At 37.9% G+C, this 19,316-nt stretch overlaps 1 protein-coding gene across 1 annotated transcript in view; it reads right to left on the bottom strand.

Moving 5' to 3' along the window:
- The window catches only part of prpf39 (PRP39 pre-mRNA processing factor 39 homolog (yeast)), a 39,953-nt gene extending 22,559 nt beyond the window's left edge, over nt 1-17,394 (bottom strand). Inside the window, exons 1-4 of the mRNA XM_039742117.1 lie at nt 17,275-17,394; nt 3,281-3,627; nt 1,022-1,147; nt 182-300 (exon numbers count right to left, since the gene is read on the bottom strand). Coding sequence (XP_039598051.1) covers nt 182-300; nt 1,022-1,147; nt 3,281-3,627; nt 17,275-17,287 — 605 coding nt within the window. The 5' untranslated portion in view covers nt 17,288-17,394. The remainder of the gene's footprint in view (nt 1-181; nt 301-1,021; nt 1,148-3,280; nt 3,628-17,274) is intronic.
- Between the last annotated feature and the right edge of the window lie 1,922 nt (nt 17,395-19,316).

The raw sequence follows: 19,316 nt of genomic DNA, 5'->3' as shown, positions 1-19,316 counted from the left end.
GCTTAATTATATGACACAACCTACAATTAAGAGTATCAGTACAGGAACATACTTGACTATGGCTGTTACAAATGCAGCTCATAACGGATTTTTTTTATCGGAGAAAAATACCTTTTTAAGACATTAAGCTTAAAGACAGAAATGTGGAGTACTACAATTCTGGGACAAAAATGCTACTTACGCTCGTATCTTGCTGTCAGTGTCTAAGTCAGATGAATCCAATGATTCCTTTAAAAAATTAATATAATGTATCCAAAGATCAACACTGAGAGGGATTGCTTGGAGACCTCGTCGATACACCTATAGACAAACACACCACAGGATGCTGATCTCCATATCAAGTACCACACCTCCAGTGTATAGTTAACACCAGAAATGCATTTTCTTTTTAGCCTTAAGAAAAGGTAATGCATATAGTTTTGTTTAAATAATCTGCTTTTACCATTAGTTGGAAGTTAGCAAGAACAAGGCAATGTTCTCTTCATCACGGGGTCTTCATCATTCTTCAATTTGTTGTTTCTGACCATGTTGATGATTAAGCTTTTTTGAAGGTACAGACTATATGGCACAGACCCATTAGACCATTAGCCTCGGACCACAAATGCAATATAAAATGTAGCAAACACATATAACCATATTAAAATTACAAAAATAAACCATGCCCACACCCCACTGTCCCAGTGGAACTGTAAAGTGTATAAACAAATTAGCAAACAGCATTGCAAAACTCAGTAACCTTTGATTTAGAACCTGTCGACAAAAGGAAAGAAAATGTTATTCTTACATAAAACCTACTAATTAAAAAAAAAAAAGCAATAACTATATGCTTTTAAACACAGCTACTGAAGACAAGGCAGAAGAGTATCCTACTGAGAAAGTCAATACACAGATATACTGTGATGACGACACCCTAACAATCTTCATGTTGTAGGAATTATGGCGTCAGTCAGTCTTAGACTAACCAAGCATCTTGCTATCCAGTAGATGTGTTTAAAATATTTTTCAAATGCTCTCGGCTTACCTCTTCAGCACGCTTAATATTCCCATGACGTTTCTCAAGATCAGCATATTTTTTCCAATAGCCATAGCAGTAGGGGTAATAGGAGAAAAATGCATCAAAAGCCTTCTGCGCAGCTGCTATATGATTCTAAAAAAAGGAGGATAGACCTTAGTACTTCCAATCATATGAAAATTATAATAACAAAAAAGTCATATGCCATGATAAAAACAAAATGAACAAACCAAATTAATCCTATTAAAAGTCTCGGTTAACATTAGCCAATTAAAGCAAGGTATGGCAGAAATCAAACCTGAATGGGTACCAATCTATTACAGACATAATAGCAAAACTAATATAAGGTATGATCATATAGAAAGATTTCACCTTCTCAGCAACAATTGTCCTGTATTGTTGTCCTGGCCTAGTCCCAGATTTTCACTTTGCTTTTTGACTGTTTTCACTAGGACGTACCATGATATAAAAGTTACATGGCTTAATTTAATCTGATTATTAACACAAATACCTGCAATCAATGGTTCTGAAAGAAAACCACCACCTCCAGAAATCACTACGATACGAATATCTGCTACAATAGTCTGGGATATGAGGTAAGTATTGCTTTTCTGCCATTCAATGAATGACAAAAGGGAGTACTCAGTTTTTTTTGTGTTTCTTGCAAAGAAATTCAATCCAAGAGCCATATTTGGACATTTATGGAAAGTGGCATTATGACTAATACAAAGTAAGCGCATAAAATATTAAGTAACTGAAAATCAAGGCCAAAGAATTGCAACCTTTATTTACAATTTACTTCAAATGTACTGTAATGAAGTTCATTTTACCCCAAGCTGAAAAATCCAGTAATGCAAGAGACTGATTCATTTACCTTTTGAAGTTACTAAGATGTGCCATTTCAGATTATAAATAATGTATAAGAAACTATTCTTTATACTGGTAAAATTTCAAAGTTAGGGGAAAATCCTGTGATATTTTGCATCCTCTATTTTATTTTAAAGATATTACAATTTTTCTCTTGCAAAAAAGCACTTCACTACGGCTCACATAGAGAGCAACTTTGGACTCAATCAGGATGGGAGCAAAGTGCAGCAAAAGCACAGATCTCTCTTTGATTTCATCATTACATGTACTTTTTATATTCAATACAAGTCAGCCTTCACGCATGCCTGGCAGCTGATATGGATTTGGTATAGTCACCTCTGCTGCAGTCCCTTCACCACTAGTATGCCATCTGATGAACTGCATTTCAACAGAATACCACAAGACGATGGGAAATACTTTAATTTGAAAACTTTCCAATTACCATCCTAAATTTAATAGGTGTTAAAATGTCCATGAGTGTTCAACTAAAAAGAACACAGCAGGGAATTTCAATCTAAATTTCTGGAAAACAAGGGCTGCAGGATTTCATTCTAGCCAATGATGCCATTAGAATGCAAAGGAATCTGCACACATATGTCAGGCAAAGAAAAAAAAGGTGCTAACTGCATCCGGGCTGCAGTGTCTGTGCAGATCCTTTGCAGTTTTTTCTTCCATCAGATAGATGGAATTTTCTTGTAAATAGTAATACATTGCTTTTATTTCTTCACAGGCTTTAAGGATTGGTGTGCATGTATTTGGCCTATGCCTTCCATTATACAGACGCAGCATGCAACACCACCTGCTGGTACTTGAAGATCGGTCTGTGCTACCTGCTTCTTGGCATGGCCACTAAGTGCCCTGAACAATGGAACACTGAGTGCAATGATAAATATATTAAACATTGTTTTTCTCCATATTGTTGGTTTGTGGCCATTTGTTGTATTTTGTTGTGATGCTTGACTGAGGGAGGGTGGTGTAGTGGGTAGCACTGCTGTTTCGCAGCTCATGTTACATTGCTGGCTGTAGCAATAGGCCTAGCATAGATGGCAGACACTCCCCTATCCCTCAGGTACATATTTAAGACTATTGCACCATTATAAAATATACTCAAATTAGTTTGGTTCCTCCTGTTCCGATTGTTTTTCACTAAGCTAACAGTAAAACTAACACCAGAGGGTTCGTTCATCACTATTAATGACTAACTGAGGGTTCTGAACAATAAAGAGACTAATTAGAATTAAGTGTGGAAACGCTAACAGTGTTAGAAAAAAAAATTACTTAAGACAATAGACTGAATGAAAATCTATACACACTATAGGCCCTTGAGGATTAAGCACCAAAAATTCCTGTAACACAGTATATAGTGAAGTATAAGGAAATAACCTGTCTGTGGAAACTCACCTCTTGTTCTACGTACTGCAGCAAGTAAGTCCATCCTGTGAAGTCCTGTGAATTTTCTTCTACTACCTTCCAAAACTTGTCAAACTCTGGAGGAAATGGAATATCTGAATCTGGTGTGTCAGCTTCATCTGAAGCGCCTTTTGGAGTGCTCTCTAGATCCATGTTTGAAGGACTTTCAGGTGACTTTTCTCTAAGTGGTGTTGCTACCTCTTCACCTGCTGTAGCAGTAACAGAATTAACTGGGTTTCCTTGAGAATGGGTAACTTCCAACGACCCGGCATTTTCTGCATGATCAGTGTCTGGCATAGCCGTCATCTTTCGTGTTGCTTCCTTGGCAAGTGACGAATCTATACCAAAAATAAAATTAGAAACTACTTATAGAACAACAATAATTCCAGTATGTTTTCAAAAACATCTAAAGGTCTACAAAAACTAGCTAGAAAGATGATACAGTGGAGGAGGAGGAGGAACAAGATGCTGATTAAAGTGTAATGCCAGTCATTTGGTTCTACTTCAAACATTGCTTGTTCTATAAAAACAGATGTGAGAAAAGATTTAGGATATTAATTTAATTTTACTCGTTCACATCTGTGTGCTATTTCTGGCAAAATTTATTATATGAGAAAAAGTTCAAGTAAAACCTTAGCAAGATTGTTTTAGACAATGACTTTTACACAAAATACACAATAAGAATGCCAATTTAGGGCAGGCTGGACATTCTCAGTACATTCATGTGGCTTGAATTGAAATATGCATGCCTTCCATGCAAATAGTATGTCAAACACCTCATGATGTTACTCGTTTCCCAACTTTGAATTTGTATTTTTTCCTAAGAGAAAAGCTAAAGACCGTTTTCAAACTGAATGCGCCCTTAAAAACGTTTAATTAGAAACATTCTGAAATTGTAAAAATGTCATAATCATGTTATCTACTATGTTCCAGAGAATCTGGAAATATTTAAATAACTTATGAAATTCTCAATGATCCATGTTGGAAAATCTCCAATTTATCTTAAATAACTTAAATAAACTGAGGGGGGAAAAAAGTAAGTACAGACTGTGAGCTTTTACTTCTGGGCAATAATTTACACAAAAAATACTAGAAAAAATGACAATGTGTTTAGTTCCTCTACTCTAGCTGAGCAGAGGTATTGATATAAATGAATCTGAAGCAAAGTTAGTATTTGATGGCACACCCTTTACACACAATAACTGCTCCAGATCTGTGATCCATTATTATTAACATACTCTTGATAACGTCACTTAACATGTGCCTTGCTAACAGTTTACACCTCAAGTAGTTTTTTTTTTTTTAAATCAAAATATTTCATACTAGCCAACCCACAGTGTACCATATGCCGCATAATCAGGCCGGTTTTTTAATGATTTTTAAGCACAGGGAGAAAATTAACATTTGAAAAATCGGTAATGTAATAAATCAGCAAGAAAAGCAACATCGTAACCATGCACGGAACGAACCAACACACAATTGTCCGTGACTGAAAACTGGCGGACCGCCATTGCTTATGTGCCCACCTCCAACTCTTCACTCGAGTCGTTGTCGTCTTTGCACAGTCCAGATGCACCTGTGACTCACGTAGACTTTCCGTGTTCCTGCAGTAGCATCTAAGACTAAACATGTTTGTCGCAGATGCAAATTGCTGTATGTAGCGTGTAAAACAGTTTGCTATGGTGCAGGCGGTCGTGCATCGTAATCAAAAACTCGGTTTTTAAAGACTGCTTACTTCATTGTGTTTTAACCTCAGTTGTAAAGGATTGTTTTAAGGATCCCATGGGATACCACTCACAAACCGTTTTACACGCTGCATATGGCGATTCACCTCCGCGAAAAACATGCCTCTATGAACAGTCAATGTGGCCTCTACGACAGAAGAATATAAATGATGCCTTTTTTTCTGTGTTGTCGCGTCCAAGTTGGTGGGCGTGGCTCCGAGTTGTCGTCGTATCCAATGGTCTTGGAGTTGGTGGGCATATATCTATACTAAAAGGCAAAGCCCTCACTCACTGACTGACTGACTCACCACTAATTCTCCAAGTTCCCGTGTGGGTAGAAGGCTGAAATTTGTCAGGCTCATTCCTTACAGCTTACTTACAAAAGTTTGGCAGGTTTCATTTCGGAATTGTACGCGTAATGGTCATAACTGGAAGATATTTTTCTCCATATACTGTAATGGAGTGGAGCTCGATGGCCGTGGGGGGCGGAGTTTCGTGTGAAATCATCACGCCTCCCACGTAATCATGTTAACTGACTGTCAACGCAGTACGTAGAAAACAAGAGCTCCAAAAACCGCTGAAGAAAACTTGCATTATATAATTGAGAAGGCAGCGAAACAATAAGAAGCGAGCGAGTGACATATACAACCATATTCATGAGTGCTGCTACCTCGGAAACAAAGCAGGGTGTAAACCTAAAGTTTAAATTAAGTTCATAGACAGGCTGCCGCCGACATTTGTCATGCCCACGGCTAATGGGGGATACAAGTTTAATGAGAGGACGCAGGATATAAATGAGAGTTTTGATCACTTTGTAACCAAGTTAAAATTGCAGGTGAAGGGCTGTGCTTATGCAAATTCCGAGAGACTGTGTTTGTGGGGGATTGACAGTTAAGGCGGGTGGGGGAGTCACATCATTATCTCCCCTCCCATTCACCTCATTTCGCTCTGAGCTGAGCTCTGCAGCTAACGCAGTCTTGCAGAACCAACTTTGTGACGCTGCCACCAAATACTCACAGAAAAATCCACAAGGTAACACACACACTGTTTCTAGAGTTTCTCCACACTCTGAATCCTCCAGGCACTACTTACAAAAGGTTACATTGACAATCGTGTTACGTTATTTTTAAAATGTTTCCTTTTCTTAGCACAAGCACAGCTGAGAAGCCTCGATGCATGTGCTCCATAACGCGTTAAAAAATAACGCATTTAATCACACTTTGCATTCCAAGCAAAGGGGAACTTCTGTCAATGCCCAATTTCCTGGTACACCAATTACATTGATGCACACATCAGAGCTACAAAAATGTAACAGTCGGAAGAAAGCGCGTTGCTACGACTGATTGGAGGAAAATTTCATTTCAAAAGACTACCCGACAGAAGCCTTGATAAAAGTGTGGTTTTGTGCACATATATATGTGGATGTATATTTATATATACTGTATATACACTCACCTAAATGATTATTAGGAACACCATACTAATACGGTGTTTGACCCCCTTTCGCCTTCAGAACTGCCTTAATTCTACGTGGCATTGATTCAACAAGGTGCTGAAAGCATTCTTTAGAAATGTTGGCCCATATTGATAGGATAGCATCTTGCAGTTGATAGAGATTTGTGGGATGCACATCAAGGGCACGAAGCTCCCAATCCACCACGTCCCAAAGATGCTCTATTAGGTTGAGATCTGGTGACTGCGGGGGCCATTTTAGTACAGTGAACTCATTGTCATGTTCAAGCAATCAATTTGAAATGATTCGAGCTTTGTGACATGGTGCATTATCCTGCTGGAAGTAGCCATCAGAGGATGGGTACATGGTGGTCATGAAGGGATGGACATGGTCAAAAACAATGCTCAGGTAGTCCGTGGCATTTAAACGATGCCCAATTGGCACTAAGGGGCCTAAAGTGTGCCAAGAAAACATCCCCCACACCATTACACCACCACCACCAGCCTGCACAGTGGTAACAAGGCATGATGGATCCATGTTCTCATTTTGTTTACGCCAAATTCTGACCATTTGAATGTCTCAACAGAAATCGAGACTCATCAGACCAGGCAACATTTTTCCAGTCTTCAACTGTCCAATTTTGGTGAGCTCGTGCAAATTGTAGCCTCTTTTTCCTATTTGTAGTGGAGATGAGTGGTACCCGGTGGGGTCTTCTGCTGTTGTAGCCCATCCGCCTCAAGGTTGTGCGTGTTGTGGCTTCACAAATGCTTTGCTGCATACCTCGGTTGTAACGAGTGGTTATTTCAGTCAAAGTTGCTCTTCTGTCAACTTGAATCAGTCGGCCCATTCTCCTCTGACCTCTAGCATCAACAAGGCATTTTCGCCCACAGGACTTCTGCAAACTGTATGTTTTTCCCTTTTCACACCATTCTTTGTAAACCCTAGAAATGGTTGTGAGTGAAAATCCCAGTAACTGAGCAGATTGTGAAATACTCAGACCAGCCCGTCTGACACCAACAACCATGCCACGCTCAGAATTGCTTAAATCACCTTTCTTTCCCATTCTGACATTCAGTTTGGAGTTCAGGAGATTGTCTTGACCAGGACCACACCCCTAAATGCATTGAAGCAACTGCCATGTGATTGGTTGATTAGATAATTGCATTAATGAGAAATTGAACAGGTGTTCCTAATAATCCTTTAGGTGAGTGTATGTGTGTGTGTGTGTATATATTATATATATATATATGACAGCAACACTCATGATAATGTCAATCATGTTACGTTATTATTAAAATGTTTCCTTTTCTTTTCATTACTTCTTTAACACACTACTTCGCTGTGAAGCGCGGGGGTGTATATATATATATATATATATATATATATATATATAACTATTGAGTTTTGAATTCTTAATTGATCACCAATGGTTCTAATTGATATCTGCTTTATTACAGGTAAAAAAAAATAAATAAAAAAATCACCCTGGGGACAAAACGTTGTGTCTATCTAAACTTCTTTGACATTTTAGTTTTCATTTTGTTTAGTACAGTAGAAGGGAAATGCAAACTCCAATAACCACAACCAACCCTACACACTCAAGAGCACTTTAAGGATTTTTTGTACTATGGAATCACTACCTATCTGCAGAACTGCAGTGTGTCATGGTTTCACCTGTGCCCCTTAAACATGTGCAGTTTATAATTGACATATTTTAGTTGTACTAAGGTTATACCTTTTGTCATATTTTAGTTGTACCAAGGGGCATTTTATCAGTTTATTATGGCAATAAACTTAGCAAGTCAGCAGTACTTTGATTCACCTGCTTGCTCTAAACAACTAGCAGTCGTGTCATATTTCACAATATGCTAAGATTATGAAGATAAATGAAATAAAATAAACTGGAAATCACTTGAAACAGGGGTGCGGAAATCCAATGCCCGACTTGTCCGACACGGGTAAATTGACTGTCGGACAAGCGTGTTTTCTGGTTTCAGTTGTCCGCGGACAAGTGTAATTTTCTGGATAAAAAAAAAGAAATATGCAGTGCAGGGCACATTTTTACCACTACTGTCAAATTTTAAACATTTGGGTCCGTACTTACATGAAGAACATGCCTAAGTAGACTGTTTCCGCATGATCAAATTGGTATTCAATATTGTTTACAAAATGATGGCTGATTTTTCAAAGGGGAAGCACTCTTGTGGTCTTACATAAGTATTTCACCCTACTATTTACACTCTTGGAGATGCGGTCATTTTTTTCATGCCGACATTACGATGTAATTTGATGATTTTTCATTATAATCGATCACTTTTATAGATTATTGATAAAAAAATTTTTCTACATAAAAATGCGGTCATTTCACCTACAATGCAATTGTTTTCGCCACTGATCTTTTCTGAAATTTGTGATTTTGCGTAGATTGTGATATATTGAGGAGTTAAGAAATTTATTGCGTGACATCAATTTTGATGAGCTGTCTATAGACCATTTTTGATTAGAGAATTTTTCATATAAAAACAAGTTGGTTTTGCGCTGTCAGTTTATTGAAAATAAAGAAAACATTCTAACGGTTTCCAAATGTTATGAAATATCAATAAAAATCTTCACTTAGATGCGATTATTCCCCCCCCCCAAACATCGGTAATATTTACTTCTTTGGAAATGTACCATCTTGCTGAATTTCGAATACGTCATTAGGAATTACCTGCGTAACCCATAATGCACTGTGGTAAGCACATTGTTTTTGCTATATGCGTGTTGTTGAAACTGAAGCAAGTAGCAACGCGGTTGAGAAATGGATCATTTCTTGATTAAAACTGGCACAACAGGCCTTGGAAAACCCTAAGGAAGCGTAGTAAGGCCACTGTGAAAAAAATACGGGCACAGTGAAGACAAAAATGTATATGTCGAGATTAAAGTTGACATGTTGACTTTATTCTCGTAGTTTATTTTGTCAGTAGAATGTCACAAACTAAATTTCATCTTAAAATTAATGTTTCATTTACTAGATTTTCTCAAACCCCGTCATAATATAAAGCATTTAATTTGCTACATTAGTTTAAGTGTTCCCCGACCCAGTTGTTAATCTCTGCGCGCTTCTTAAACTGACTTTCTCTTGAAGTGAGAGGCGGCGGTAACAATCGCCACAAATTGACTTCATGATATTCCTGCTCAATGAACATTCAGAATACTAAGATAAATACTTCATATCTTTTTCACGATGAAATGCATTAAAGCATGTATTAGACATGGGTGGCGGGGGGCATGGTGGCATGACTGTAGGGCTGCTCCCTTGCATTATGAGGTTCTCAGGTCTACGTTCAGTGTAGAGAAGTTTATGGCAGGTGTGACGAGGCTCCAAAAAACTGGATATTTGAATGGATATCGCACAGGTTTAACTGAAATATTGTGTAAATGTTGGGTTCGTGATCTGGAAGTCAGAGATACGAACGCAGAATTCAATGGATCTTTTTCTGAGCAGGCTCTCTTTTTTTTGCATGTTTGCTGTGTCTATCGTACGTACTAAACCCCCAGTTCCTAGCCTTTGTCTTTCTCCATATAACCAATCACCACACAATAAACCTCTTTGTGAAATTAATACTAGTTATAAACCTAGACCTCAGTTTTCAGAACTTTAAAATATGTTTAATTATGCCATCCATTCAGAGGTCTAAGCTTATAACTAGTTTTAATTTCACAAATACGTTTATCGTGTGGTGATTGGATATGTGCAGAAAGGAAAAGGATAGGAACTGGGGGTTTAGTACGTCAGATAGAGACACGAGTCTAAAAGTAAGAAAAAAGTTGGTTCAATTGAAAAAGCATTTTCTAAAGCTGAACGCTTGAAAGGTTGAGCGTATTGCTAGGCTGTTCAATACTGCTTCTTTAGAAGAGTTTGACCCACGACCAGCTACGGAATTTCTGGTTGACACCTGGCAACAGGCACATCACTCATAAAAAACCTGAAAAGTCATCAGCATCCACTTCTGCAGGACCATCAGTCCAGGAACCATGCAGTTCAGCTCAAGTAGAAATGAACAGCATTCAACCCATGCTGTCTGAGATGGTAAAAATTCTTGGGGGAGAAGATGTTGTAAGACAAAAGCTGAAGAACATGGCAGAAAATGAATCAGGACAGTGTTCTGTTATGTAACTGTAATTTATGAAATAGAACTAGTGTAGCTATAATGAAGGAATTGTTTATTAGCCAGTTAAAATAAGGGAATCGTTTATATAATGTTCTAGAGCAAGGTGGCAAAATACTACTCCCTGAAAGAACTTTTTTTCAGTTTTAAAATGGAAGGCAGTTTTGGTATCAATAAAAGAGATCAGAAAAAATAAACTATTTTTCACTTTTGTTATTTGTTTATGGGCAAGTGAATTTAACTGGCGGACAAGTGGATTTTCTAAGTTTACTTGTCCGTGGACAAGTAGAAACAAATTTGATTTCCACACCCCTGCTAAAACATGGCTTCCAATTAGGCTCAGACTCTCCTAATGTCTACTCCCTTGCTAACATCGTTCAAGGTAATGATTAGTTTTAAGACATCTTGAAATCTTATATTCTGACTCATGAAGCCATCATAAAACAAAGTTCAGTTAGGAAATTACAAAAACAAACTCTGATTCAAACTAGAAAGACCAAACATTTCTCATGAGCTCAAGTATATGGAAAGATTAAACACTTAATTTGAAAAAATGACTAGCATAATGATACACCATCAAATCTATATGAATTTAGCAAACCACTTAATTTTAAAATTCTAAAACAATTACAATTCAGAAAAGTATGTAGTTTTTCATTACATCTGAGCATGAAGAACAGCAGCTTTGAATACATCACAGAAAGAGATCCACCAGAAAGTCCCTGTGAGTAATACTGGAACATAAACCATAACAACACTGGACTATTAATCCACCTTGAAAATGCCAATATCCAGGCAGTCTTGACAACAAGCTTCACTGTCTTAATATCTTTGATCATACCTCATTTAATGGTAAGCCTGAAAAAATGAAATGTTACAACCAAAATTTCTTTAAAAAAAATCAAATATGTAAGACACAAAGCAATAGTAACTAAAGCAGACTTGGCAGTGCTCAAGTAAGATGTTATGCAATAGGATTTCACTTTATCAGGTCTTTATTTCAGGAGTGGCACAGTGGGTAGCGCTGCTGCCTTGCAGTAAGGAGACCTGGGTTCGCTTCCCAGGTCTTCCCTGCGTGGAGTTTGCATGTTCTCCCTGTGTCTGCGTGAGTTTCCTCCGGGTACTCCTGTTTCCTCCCACAGTGCAAAAATATGCAGGTTAGGTTGTAAATTGTCCCTAGTGTGTGCTTGGTGTGTGCGCGCGCACCCTGCGGTGGGCTGGTGCCCTGCCCGGGTTTGATTCCTGCCTTACGCCCTGTTTTGGCGGGGATTGGCTCCAGCAGACCCCCGTGACCCTGTAGTTAGGATATAGCAGGTTGGATAACAGGTGGATGGAAGGTCTTTATTTTGTTGATTTTTCTTTTCATTTTAAGAGATTATGGCTTTCACATTAGAAATTTCCCAAATCCATTATTCGTTATGTGATTTCTCTCACGGAGTCAGGACAATCACCATATACTACTGAAACTTAAAATGAGATACAACAAAACAATCCAAGGTCATTCCTACTGCCTACTCAGACAATCAAAGTCATTGTTAATACTAATAATGCTATAAATACTAATAATAATATAAATAAATGCTGTTGCATAGAGAGCTTCATGGAATGGATTTCCATGGGCGAGCAGCTGCATCCAAGTCTTACATCACCAAATGCCACACAAAGTGTCGGATGCAGTGGTGTAAAGGCCACAACCACTAGACTCTACAGCAGTGGAGACGTGTCCTCTGGAGTGACGAATCACACTTCTCTGTCTGGAAGTTCGATGGACAAGTCTGGGTTTGGCAGTTGACAAGAGAACGGTACTTGCCTGACTGCACTGTGCCAAGTGTAAAGTCTGGTGGAGGGGGAATTATGGAGTGGGTTTGTTTTTCAGGGGTTGGGCTTGGCCCTTTAGTTCCAGTGAAAGGAACTTTTAATGCTTCAGCATACAAAGCCATTTTGGACAATTTCATGCTCCCAACTTTGTGGGAACAGTTAGGGGGATGGCCTCTTCCAGTGCACAAAGCAAGGTCTATAAAAGAAATGGATGAGCGAGTTTGGTGTGGAAGAACTTGACTGACCTGCACAGAACCCTGACCTCAACCTGACAAAACACCTTTGGGATGAATTGGAGCGGAGACTGCGAGCAAGCCAGGCCTTCTCATCTAACATCAGTGCCTGACAGCACAAATGCTTTCCTGACAGAATAGTCAAAAATTCCTATAAACACACTCCTAAACCTTGTGGACAGCATTCACAGAAGAGTACAAGCTGTTATAGCTGCAAAGGGTGGGCCAACTCCATATTAAAGCCTATGTGTTAAGAATGGGATGTCATTAAAGTTCATGTGTGTGTAAAGGCAGGCGTCCCCAATACTTTTGGCAATATAGTGTATATACATATACACACAAACATGTACAGGCACAATATATACTAGGGCTGTTGGAATGAGCATTGCTATTTGAATATAATTTGAATCTATATAAAAAAATTCTTATTCAAAAGGCAAACACTGACATTCGATTATAAAAAGAACGGTTCTTTTGTTAATTTTGGACTAATTCTGGCTTTCTGTTACTCCAGACATGCTACGCTGCAATACCTTTGTATTTTGCACTTCTACGGTCAGCATTTTTAACTGTTAGTTTGTATTGCCATTTACAAAATGGGCAGGTTTTCGGATCATATTGCTCTGCTTTTTGGTCAACAGGTGTACTAACTACACATTTTAAAACTTTCGCCAGCAACGTAGAAGTACAATTTTGCTCCTGATCCTCTTTTGTTTCACACTTGAACCCAAGATCCCAGATTTGCTTTTGAAAAACTTATTCATCATAGCAAACAAAAGCTGGTTTTCTTTCTCATTAAACAGAATGAGAAATAGCTGCCATTTTTCAGATTGCCCTTATATTATTATAGCTGCTTAAAAAAAAAAAAAACAAATCACAATTTAAAGAGCATTTACAGCATCAGGAAAGCATATTTGGCTACCTCAACCTACACGTCTTTGAGGCTACTGGCCTGACACATTCCTAAAGCAACGGTGAAATTAAAAATTATGTTTACATGTGTAATATTATTGCTGAATATCTAAAAGAGGAAAAGAATTCAGTTCAGTTTAATCCTGTCTGTTATTCTTTGACTACAGGCACATAGCTTTGTTAATTTATGAAATCATGGTGCACAACCTTTCGCAAGCCTTACAAAAACAGCCTATGCTTATTTGAGGAGTTTTAAAATGTTGCTGTATTTTTGTTTTATGTACTTAGCAGCAGAATTTAAAGTTACTGTTAATGAAATGCTAATAGACTAGCCATGTTGCGACATTTATAAAATACAGATGGGCACAGATTTCATGTCTTTTGCATAAGCAAACAGCACACAATGGTGTGCAGGGGTCCTCAATCACAGTCCTGGAGAGCCGCAGTGGCTGCAGGTTTTTGCTCCAACCCAGTTGCTTAATAAAAAGCACTTATTGCTAAAGTAACACTTCTGCTTCACTTTAGTGATTTTGAGCCCTTATTGCTTAATTTTGTCTTAAACAGCTATTTTAATTGCTCCTTCTTATCAATAACATGCAAATGACGAGAGAGCAGCATTTCTCCATTTAGCTTATTTACATTTACACCTGTGTGTATTTATCTGCACTATTGGGTTTAATTAAATACTTGGAAGAAAAATGAAGAGAAAAAAGTGAAGGACTGAGAATTACTCGTCCATTTTAGCCTTCAAATCATTTTCATGATAGAAAGAGAAAGAAAATCTAGGATATGAGAATGACCTGACATAGAGTTAATTTAATTTCATAGCTTGTTAGTGCTTTATTGGCAAGTATTGCTTTCTAATTAAGCAACCAGGTCAGAACAAAAACCTGCAGCCACTGCGGCTCTCCAGGACTGGGATTGAGGACCCCTGGTGTAGAGGAACACACAGAGGAAGGACTACAGCAACACGTGCATTTGGTGTATTAAAGTAACCACAAGCGATTTTTTATGGGTTTCAAATATGCATTACAGGCATGTGAAGTGTCACGGTTCCACTTTTCTCTTTGATCAGGACACTTTCCATGCACAGAAAAACTTTTTTGTAGAGAAGCATTAGTTTAATACTGCACTGCAGGCACAAAAGCAAAATAATAAAGTGTGGCACCTGTGCATGTTGCTCGTAAAATTAATTTCCTTTTCATGGCTACTTTTATGCCTTGCTGCCCCGACAGGATCAACAGAAACACAGGTTAGTTAGTAAGACCATGACAGGGTTAGAAGGGCAAGAGAACAAAGGAGCAAGAAAGAGGCAAGCATGTCCAAGGTGGACCCATTTCATTATTTTGGACATATCCAACAGGCGGTGGCAGGATCCTGTATATGTTTGTACCATTTAGAATAAAACGCCAGTTGGCGCCTGTGGACTCGCCCAGAAAATTAGGATCTTTATAGTATCAAAAGAACATCCATAAAAATCAGTCTACTTTTTTTCTCCTCCTTTACAGATGAAGCATTATTTTAATGAAGGTGGCGTAAATATTTTAATTACACCTCATAGGCAGGTGTATATGCAAGTCTAGCACCATGTCATAACAGACACATGGTGACACTTTAAAGTAGGGATTTTAAAGCACTGTAATAGAAGGAAGAAAAAAAAACAGAATTGTGAACTAGTTATACAGGCACAAGAATTTCATTAATGTCCTGCAGTGTATGTGACAATAAAGACCTCCGATATAATTTTTCATTTCCTTTAATGAAAAGGTCTTAGGATAAAAAAAAATATAAACAAGCATCTATAGTTTAAGAGAAAATGGGAAAGAATCAGATGAACTTTTAGAGCACTGCAAAGTGCCTGCTCAGAGTACATTTGAAGATCGAAGGGCAGAACTAGAGAAACCAACCCAAAAAAATAAAAACATTTAACTGCATGGGCTGCCTAAATGTGCAGTGAGCAAAGGTTATGGCTATTTGTAATAAATTAAAATAAATCATGATTCAGTATTAGCACTTTGTCTACCTATGGCCAAAAGGAAAATTGCAAACATCTAATAAAAATATACACTCAATTTTCACATTGTTCCTGGTGATCACCCATTTCAATTCAAAAGCATACACCTTACAATGAAAGCGTTTTTTTGCAACGTCCATCACAAAAGTCCAAACTACTAGGAAAAGGAGAAACTGATCAAATTCCAGAATGATTTAATTATGTGCAAGTGTGTATATCACCTGTTTAAGTACTAACTATTTAGCAGACACCTCTATCCAAAGCAACTTACAATATCTGAAATATAGCTGGTTACATTTCTTTTATTTTCCCTGTTGGAGCACAAACAAGTGAAGTGACTTGCTCAAGGTTACACAGTGTCAGAAAAGGGATCAGGGGTTCAAGTCCTGGGTCCAAAGCCTGAAGCACTGCACCATACTACCTGCCAGTATTAGCTCTTGGTTTTAAAAAACACAAAACAACAAATGTATGCAAACTTCTGATACACGTAATTAACTGTCAGCACTATACCCGAGACCCATTGTCTTATGAAATTTGGGCAAGTTGCTTCACTTTATGTACTGTATACTAAAACCCTCGCAGAAAATGTGTTACTGTAGTTTGCTGTTACAAAATTAATAGGTTAACAACACCCGGTAAAGTGAACTATTCTGACAACAACTGATTGTGTGGCATTGGCCTAATTAATATGTGCATCTGTTGGTGATTGAACGTTAATTATTCACAATTCTGACGTTATTTGGGTCCAACTACAATACTGAGCAAATTCTGGTCTCACCCATGCCGCGTTTTACTTAACCTACACAGTAAGAGATGCTTGTAAGCGAAAGCCACAAAAAGTTCCAAACAGATTCCACAGCTTAACCTGTGACGTCATTTAAACTACTGCGCTTTACTTAAAAACAAAAAGCTGTAATTGCAGCAACTTCTACGGTTCAAAGTGGGCTCTCATTGGAGATTACCTGGTGCGAAGTGTGGACAGGCAACTACTCGCAGAGCAACAGCAATACGTCTGCCTCAATGTACATTTGTAAAAGATGGGAAATGAATTACATGAACTTACATAGCTTCCTTTCACCTACAAACAAAAACAAATGAGGGAATTTCCCGATCAGTCTGGATATTAAATTTACTGCCAGAAAAATGCCAGGCTAAAAGATATTTTTTATTTGCGCCATGCGTGGAGTCAAAGGCCAACTTCCTTCAAAGACGATAATAGCGAAACTTATCGCATGCATTGCAGAACTACAACACTGCTAACGCGGGATTACGCGAACATACTCTTTGATTTGCGTGAAATCGACAAATCTCTCAAGAGTCTTGGGGTAAAAAAAAAGTATCTATACAAGGCTTGAGGAGTCCATGCTGAGTAAATTCAATCAACACCCAGTGACTCGCATGCTGAAAATCACGAAGAAACGAGTCATACGAATGGTAAACAGTCACCAGTAGACGTAAAAACCATCTAAAATCATTATTTCAGCCATTGAATATTAAGAAAAAACAGGTAATGCGTTGAACGCAAATGTGTCTGATTTTATAGCAGAATAAAAAAAGAGAAAAAAAAACCGTCCGTTTGAGGCCTAACAATCTTTACTCCAGAGACAGTTTAATTTTAGCGTTAATACATAACAAATATGCTAAACATAACAGTGTGATATGCTGTCAACTGCCACTCACCAACTGCTTCCATGAAAAATAAATTTTGCAAGAGAAAAAAAACAATAAATATTCGCGTTATCTCTCTCGGTCCCAAAAGCTTCTCCTACTCATCGTCGAAAGCAACCTTCTTGAGACAGAAACGCATGCGCGCGAGAAGTCAGCCAGAAATAGGTGTGGCTTCCCATTAACCCAAAGTGTGACGCTCTGATAGGACACAGGCATTGAGAGGCTGTATTTTATTTAATTTGATTTTATATGTTGTTACCAGTTGAGACAGTATGACGTAATGTTAGTTTTGATCCACGACGGATCAGTGTGGGAAGTTTAACCGTCCTCTGGATGTCTGCTTCTCTTTTTAAAAATCACCATATGGTGGACAACGGTGTCTACAAATTCTTGTTTAGGAATTTAATTTCATTCTCAGTTTTAAAAAGCAGAGGCTTTCAGTAAAGATCGCTGGAATGGTTTCTTGAACGATTCTTGTGATAGTTATATAAAGCCAGAATCTTAATTTTTGTAACCATACAGAACCCCTACAGAAATGAGAAATGTATTGAGTTGGATGCTGAAGTAGCAAACCCAGATAAGATCAATAATAAAAGAAATAGAGAGGAGCGAGAAATTCAGAGGTAAAGTTGAGCAATCATGAAATAAATACAGGAATAAACAGGTTAAATTAATATGAGCATAATATTTAAGGGACAAGGGCCAGATGAAGAAGTAAACATCCACAGAGAAAGACTTCAAAGGGTGGAAAAGTTCAAATATCTCAGATCACTATAAAAACACATAGTGCACACACACATCCTGTGCTCTCAACACATATAAAGCGTATCAGGACAATACAGAGAATAGACACCCAAAGGCGTTGGAGAGAAAAAAAGGCAGATAAGAGATTATGAAAGCAGTAAAATTAGAAAGTATTGCAGCGTCCCAGCCAGGTAGCAGACTTTTTGGTTTTAAGGGACTGTTCGGTCCGATTGATGGAGAGTGGAGTACAGCATGGAAGACTGATAGCAGGGTATTGATTGATGCGGTAAGGGGGGGGGTGAGACGTGGGGGATAAGGGGTTGGAAAGGGTGCTAGAAAGTTGTGTTTATGGTTACGAAGTCAACAATTGTTCAAGTAAAACTTTTGTGACACTTTATCATGTCAGTCACTACAGTATCAAAGATAAGATAGAAAATATTGCATTACCGCAAAACAAAAGGTGATTAACCATCAGAACCAGATGTAATTGAAAAAAGAGCAGGACAAATTGAGGTCAGAAATAAAAGGCAAAGAGTGGAGTCTTTTCGCATTTGCATCATTCTTACGCACAAAACGTGGATTTACACAATAATAGACTATATGCTATGAGAATCTGTGGTCCCGCAACAGTTAAAGCAACGATAAATTGAATTTCAAAGAATACACAATTCGGTCAGGTGTATATTTATGATCACGGAGAAGCAATGCAAATTTTAACAGTCAAAAAGAAAGGTAATGTATATATTCCACGAATAACATTACACACCAAAGGAAATCGTGATATGCCATTCGTATTAAAATGTTTACAGTTTACCATGAGAATAGCTTTTGCTATGACAATCAATAAATCACAGGGACAAGCATTAGAAAAAGTTGGATTATTTATTAGAGAAACAGAAACAATATTCACTCACGGGCAGTTATACGTTGCATTGTCACAATGTGACTCCAATAAATATTGATTTTAATGAAGCTTTAAAGTAAAAGTGCAAATAATGAAATTGAAACAATTCCAAAGAAAAAAAAATTAAAATTGTATATCCGATTAACCAAACACAGGGGTTGGTGAGCGAAGCAAGCAGGGGGCAAAGCCCCCTAGTACAGATAAAATGTTAACATCATTTAAATAATCTATATTGTTAATAATTAAACATGTGAGGACACGGTGTCGCAGCGCTAGCAAGGAGCTGGCACCCTGTTCAGAGATTGCTCCTGGCTCGCGCTGTATTCTTGCTGGGGCAGGCGAGACACTGGCTGTATAGAATAATTAAACATGTACTACAGAGATATTTCAATGTTCCTTAAAAGTT

Source organism: Polypterus senegalus, chromosome 18, assembly GCF_016835505.1.
Source record: "Polypterus senegalus isolate Bchr_013 chromosome 18, ASM1683550v1, whole genome shotgun sequence".
In the NCBI taxonomy this organism is placed as follows: Eukaryota; Metazoa; Chordata; class Cladistia; order Polypteriformes; family Polypteridae; genus Polypterus; species Polypterus senegalus.
The sequence above is the reverse complement of the archived record's forward strand: the minus strand, read 5'-3'. Positions and strand labels throughout refer to the sequence as shown.